General features: G+C 34.6%; 1 protein-coding gene across 3 annotated transcripts in view; it reads right to left on the bottom strand.

The window, feature by feature from the left end:
- Window positions 1-322: 322 nt before the first annotated feature.
- The window catches only part of FAM133A (family with sequence similarity 133 member A), a 38,873-nt gene continuing 33,195 nt past the window's right edge, over window positions 323-6,000 (bottom strand). For all 3 annotated transcript variants that reach the window (XM_050775243.1, XM_050775241.1, XM_050775242.1), the window contains one exon: window positions 323-3,279. In XM_050775243.1, the coding sequence (XP_050631200.1) occupies window positions 2,430-3,176 (747 nt within the window). In that variant the 5' untranslated portion in view covers window positions 3,177-3,279 and the 3' untranslated portion in view covers window positions 323-2,429. The remainder of the gene's footprint in view (window positions 3,280-6,000) is intronic.

The following is a 6,000-nucleotide window of genomic DNA, read 5'->3' as shown; positions in this document are numbered from 1 at the left end:
TTTACTGGAACTTTTTTACTGCAATCAACAGAATAATGTAGTTTTATTTCCTAGGCAGCATTTCTGATAAGCATGAAATATGGTAGACCACTCTCTCCCTCAATCATTACACAAAAACCAATGCAAATAAAATGAGTATTTCCTTCTACTATGGCATAAATATCACTTCTGAGTCAATCTGTAGACTATGGAAGAATGTGATACAAGGAGGTGAGATATTTTACATAAATAATGAAATAGATGTTCTAGAGTTCTGTGTTATTGGTCAGATTAGGTTAGGTGATTCCGCAGTAATAAAAAGACCCCAAATCTCAGTGGTTTCACACATAACAGTTTATTTATTACATTTAAAAAATGTACTGCAAGTCCATCAGCACTCCAGTCAGGTCCCTTCTATAAATAGCGACCTAAGGATCCAGGTTGCATCCGTCTTGTAAGTATGCCATTTGGAACATCTTGCTTTCAGGTCACCATGACAGGCAAAAGAAAACTGGAGGGTCATGCAGAACTTTTTACAGTCCAAAATAGAAATAGAAAATCACTTCTGTTTACAATCCCTCTGCTTGAAGTAGTCAAATGGCATTGCCTAACTACAAGAGGTTTGGAAGTGAATGGGAGCAGATAGATATACGATGAGCTGTAAATGCTTTTGCCATATTCTACAAATAATATAAGCTTATAAAAAGCATTTTAATGAACAATTCTGAAAAACTCTATATGGATACAAAATATCCCATAAATGTAATAGTTTTTATCAGCATAAACATATATTCTTAGGAAAAAGCCAAAGTTATGAAGCTCCAAGGTGATCTAACATGGCATCACTATATGTTCCAAGAACATTAATGAGAGATTCCAGTATTTCCAATGCAAAAAATTTGGCAAGCCAACATGTTATTTATGTAGCAGATGTTTTTTATCCTTATAATTTTACTTGTGATTGAAGGTAGCTGAGATAAAATCTGCTATTTAAAAACAATAGCTATTGAGCCTTTCATCATGCCAAAATACTTTGTACCTATGACATTACAATTAGCACATCCTCCATCACAGGTGGTTTTTGAGACACAAATTTATAATTTATGTTACTCTGATATATAAAAATGTAAAGTAAAAATATTTTTTCACTTATTTTTACACTAGTGGTAAAAGTGAATCAGCAACAGATACAAGGCACCAAATTGTAGTAAAATATGGACACAGGAAGATCAATGATGTCATTATCACCTACATTTAACTTCTATATAAATTCAATATTAATGCTTAAGACAACAATCTTTTCAACAACAATCTTACTAAGATTTTGGCAGTAGTTTCATGTAACACACGGCGTACTAGAGGTCTGGCACTCAACTTGCGTACAGTAACCAGCTTCAATATGAAGGCATTACATATTTTTTTAAAAAAAACCTTCTCACATGCTAAATATTTTGGCAAGGGTGCAATTAAATACAGTAATGAAATTAATATAGCAAGGTTAAGAAACTACAAACTTGAAACTTATATCCTAAGCATAAATCATATCTTAAAAAAGGATCACCAGTTATATAGAATATGGTCAGATAATTAAAACTTAACAGTATAAAACATGCAAAAAAAATTTTCAGAATATTTCTTAATCAAAAAACATCAGGGTCTGTTTAGAATGATTCCCATACAAAATGGGTATAAAGTTATTTCAAATCATGTAATATTGTAATACTAAATATTATTCAGTACTGTATAGTAAACAGTGCTGAAGAAGAGGTAAATTTCATAGATACGGGGGCTTACTTATGCTGTAAACTTCTGTCCTTCTTGTTCACTTGAAGCAGCATACAACACCCCAGAATTTCATAAAGTAAGAAAAGGATGGCTGCTGCTCTGGCAAAAATAGGATGTGTAAGAGTCAAAGGCACACTATTCAGCTAGCCACAGTGATTAGCAAACACTTACCCTTCCCACCCCACATGCTCTTTCCCCATGTAAACAAAGATTCATAAAAGAAAAAAGTAAAATGAACAAAACTTATCTACAAAAGCAAGGAATTTGAGACATCAATATTAAGTCCTTGCATCAAAAACACCAACTACAATTGTCTGGAAATTACGTTTATATTTCACTTATGATGATATTTCAAAGATGTATTCAAATTAAATACATTTAACCTTAGATACACTTTTTTTTTGTCAAAGTTATTCATTATCTAACACATTTTACTTTAATTTCAAACATTTTATTCACTGGTATGACAACAGAATTTTAGCTCTCAGAGGAATTAACCATTGGAAGGAAGGACAAGCAAACAAAGAAAAATGTATATTTAAGTTGCCAGCAGCCATTATGCCCCTTTCTGGCACAGTGGGATTTGACAGGCAACTCAAAGTCCAGAAATAATTCTACTAACACAGGGAAACTCGGCAAACTCATTCTTGCTTTTTTTCTTGATGTTATCTTGACTTGTGACTTGATCCAGACTTCTTTTTCTTCTTCTTACTACGTTTCTTGTGCTGTTTCTTCTTCTTCTTCTTTACTTTTTCCTTTGCTTGTTCTCGCTCTTCACACCGTCTCTTCTTTTTTGCTTGCACATCCTCTTCATAATCTGATTCAGATGAGGACTCAGATGATAAAGGTTTATCACCAGGATAACTTTTCTTTCTCTTCTTGCTGAGGCTTCTTATATCCTTTTCCTTCTCTGTTTCATCCTTTGACTTCTTTTTCTTTTTTACAGACTCCTTGCTCTCTGATTCTGATTCGTACGTAGAGCTTTGGGATGATTTGTATGAACGGTTCTTCTTTTTCTTTCTTCTTTTTCCTTGTTTCTTTTCCTCATCCTCAGAATCTGAAGAACTGCTTGAAGAATCAGAGCTTGATGAAGAAGATGAAGACCGACAAGATTTCTTCTTTTTCTTTCTCTTTTTTTCTCTTTTTTTAGATGAGCTCTCATTTCCACTTAATAATTTCTCTCTGCTTTTTTCAAGTTCTTTCTTCCAATTTTCATTCATTTTTTCTTCAAATTCAGCTAATGCTTTTGAGCCTGTTTTTTTATTTTCTAATTGTTTCTTTACTTCTTCCCAGGTGGGCCTGGGTCGATTTAGATAATCTTGGATTGTTGGGCCCACAGATTGAGTTGGGCCTCTCCATCTGGCCATTGCGATAGGATTCATATAGGCTACCCGATTATCCCGCTTCCCCATGGTGCCTGATGTTTCCAAGGGCAGACTCTCAGTTGCCAAAGAGAACAAAGATAGATGCTCTCCTTAAATTCTTTATTTAGAGAAATATTAAGCAAGCTCCACTCTGTAAGAGAAGCAGATGGAATGATTACAAATCACCTTTAATATAAAGACAAAAGAAACATATAAGCTTAATTGTTCACTGCCTATCACATAGTACAGTAGAAATTTCCAAAATCTTATACCATGGGAACAAACAATATATACATTTAAAAATTTTACATATTACAGACACTGTGGTATAAACATAATATAAACTAAAAGTGTTTCATGTACCTCATGTAAGATTCTGACAGACCCTTAAAATATTTAACAGCCATTTTCTCTCACATTGTATGATACTTACCTTTTTCCTTTATTTCATTCCTGCTTTATATAGTATTCATAGAGAAATTCATATAACTAAAATCTGTACCACACAGACCTTTGCCAATTCAGGAAAGTGCAACACAACCCTCTCCACTCCTTTTGACAGAAGTCCAGGAGTCATAATTGAAAAATCCTTCCCTCAACTGTCAAATCCAATACATTACTAAACCCAGATATTTAAACCTCCACAATAGGCCTCATATCCATTCACTTGTCTCCAAATATACTGTCAACTTAGTCCAGGCCATTATCATCTCTCACTTGGGCTATTAATCTCTAGTACCTAGTTAGTGTTTATTCTCCATCAAGGACTGCTTAGTGTTTGCAATGGATTATCTCATTCAATCTCAAGGCCAAACCTATGAAGTTGGTCCTATCATTGTCTCTGTTTCACAGATAGATAAACCGAGGTTTAGAGAATTCGAGTAAAACTCAAAATTTGAACATGAAGTAACATGGCTAATAAATGGCATATCCAGGATTTAACCGAAGGCAGTCTGATTCCAAACTCTGCACAAATAAGGCAACACCAAATTTTCTCCTTACATCAACCTCTTAATAGCATTTTTCCACCCTTACTCCCTTTTATTCTAGTCCCACACTGTAAACAGAGGGATCTTAAAAAACTCCAGTGGCTTTACATTTTAATGAAAATCAAATCCAATCTCCCATAAAGTCCTACATGATGTGCCCTACTTCTGTCTCTTACTTTTGTCTCGTTTCACTCACTCTTTTTCTCAATTCTTTTCATTTGGTTCCTGAAACATGCTGAATTATAGGCTTAGCCAGCATGGCCAATTCCACCTCATCCTTCAGGTTTCAGCTTAAATGTCAATTCCTCAGAAAGTCAACTATTAGGTTAAACTATGTAAAACTATTTTATGGGACACAAACAGTTTAAAGAGCAACAACTTTTTATGGCTTAACCTTATACTAAAGTGGTTTGCCTCTCTGTCTAACGCTCATCTTCATTTTTCTGTATGATAGTTCATTGTTTCTTTTATTCAAAACATTTATGAAATTGGTAATTATTTTATTTCTGATTATTCTGTTATACGTGTAACCACTGCTAAAGGTCATGTGTGGCCTATCTTATTCACCATGGTGTTCCCATTACATGACATAGAATCTGGCCCATATTAAGCACTCAATAAATATTTTCTCAATAATAAACAAACAAATAAATGCATGGATGGATGGATGAGTAACTCTGGGAGTGAGGAAGATTCAGGGGGAGCATTCTAGAGGTGGTGATGTCTGTTTAGGGTCTTAAAGAATGAACAGGCATTTACCCAGAAAATGAGGAAATTAAGGACAATCTTGGCAGAAGAATCATGAGAAAAGAGCAGCAGATATTTAGTGTTGATGGAACCTAAAGATCAAGAGGGCCGGGGGAAGGAGGTAAGTTTGCAGAGATAAAAAGAAGCCTAAATATGGAGGCCCTCTTAGGTCATTTGAAAATCTTGGATTTTGTCCTATAGTTGATAGGGAGCCAATAAAGTCTTTTATATAGAAGAGAAAGATGATCAGACATATCACAGATTTTTCTATCAGTCTCCATCTTAAATGTGAACCTTTAAGTCAACCTAGCATACCGATCCATCATAAGCTCAATGCTATAGACATTTCAGTGACTCTTGATGATAGTTTCCAACATCTTATTTTCTGTGTTCTTGATCTTATGCTCCTTCCTCTTTAGTTATAGGCAGCCCTTTTATGTCTTTCTGTAATTTTCATTTTTACTCTCAAATATCATCGTGTCTCTGATTTGACCATCTGAAAATCTTAAATACTTCAGTTCATATTCAACTGGCAGCTTCTTTCTGTTACTTGACACAATAGAATAATCCATTCTAATTTCAGTTCCTTGAGACCTAGTCCTGACATCAGCTAGAAAGATAGGCAAAGGCCAGGTAACAAATGCTTTGGGTGGTATGCTAAGGAGGTTGGAATCTCTCCTGTGGGATTTACAGTGAAGCTAATGGGGAGACATTATTTTAAGCAGAAGAATGATATGGTCATATTTGAGTGTTTAAGGACAATTATTTACAGAGTAAAAGATGGACTGAAGTCAGGTTAAGAAAGAAGGCAATGAGATCACTTAAGTTTTCATGTAGACAAGAAATGAAAGAGTCTGAACTCAAACAGCGACGCTGTGAATGATAATACTGAGAAATATATGAGATATGTTGAGAAGATTCTATTGAAATTAGCGACAAATTGGATACAAAGGGTGAAAAAGAGAAAGGAATCTGGGGTAAGGCTCTGGCTTGACACATTAGACCAAAGGCAATGACAATGACTAGGTAATAGAGAAAATGGCACAGACTTCAAGAAATGGTTGTAGTTTCCATTTTGGACTCCTGAAGTTTGAAGTGTCTCTGAGATTTATGAATAATTATGCATGTAAAAAAGA

Source organism: Macaca thibetana, chromosome X, assembly GCF_024542745.1.
Source record: "Macaca thibetana thibetana isolate TM-01 chromosome X, ASM2454274v1, whole genome shotgun sequence".
NCBI lineage: Eukaryota > Metazoa > Chordata > Mammalia > Primates > Cercopithecidae > Macaca > Macaca thibetana.
The sequence above is the reverse complement of the archived record's forward strand: the minus strand, read 5'-3'. Positions and strand labels throughout refer to the sequence as shown.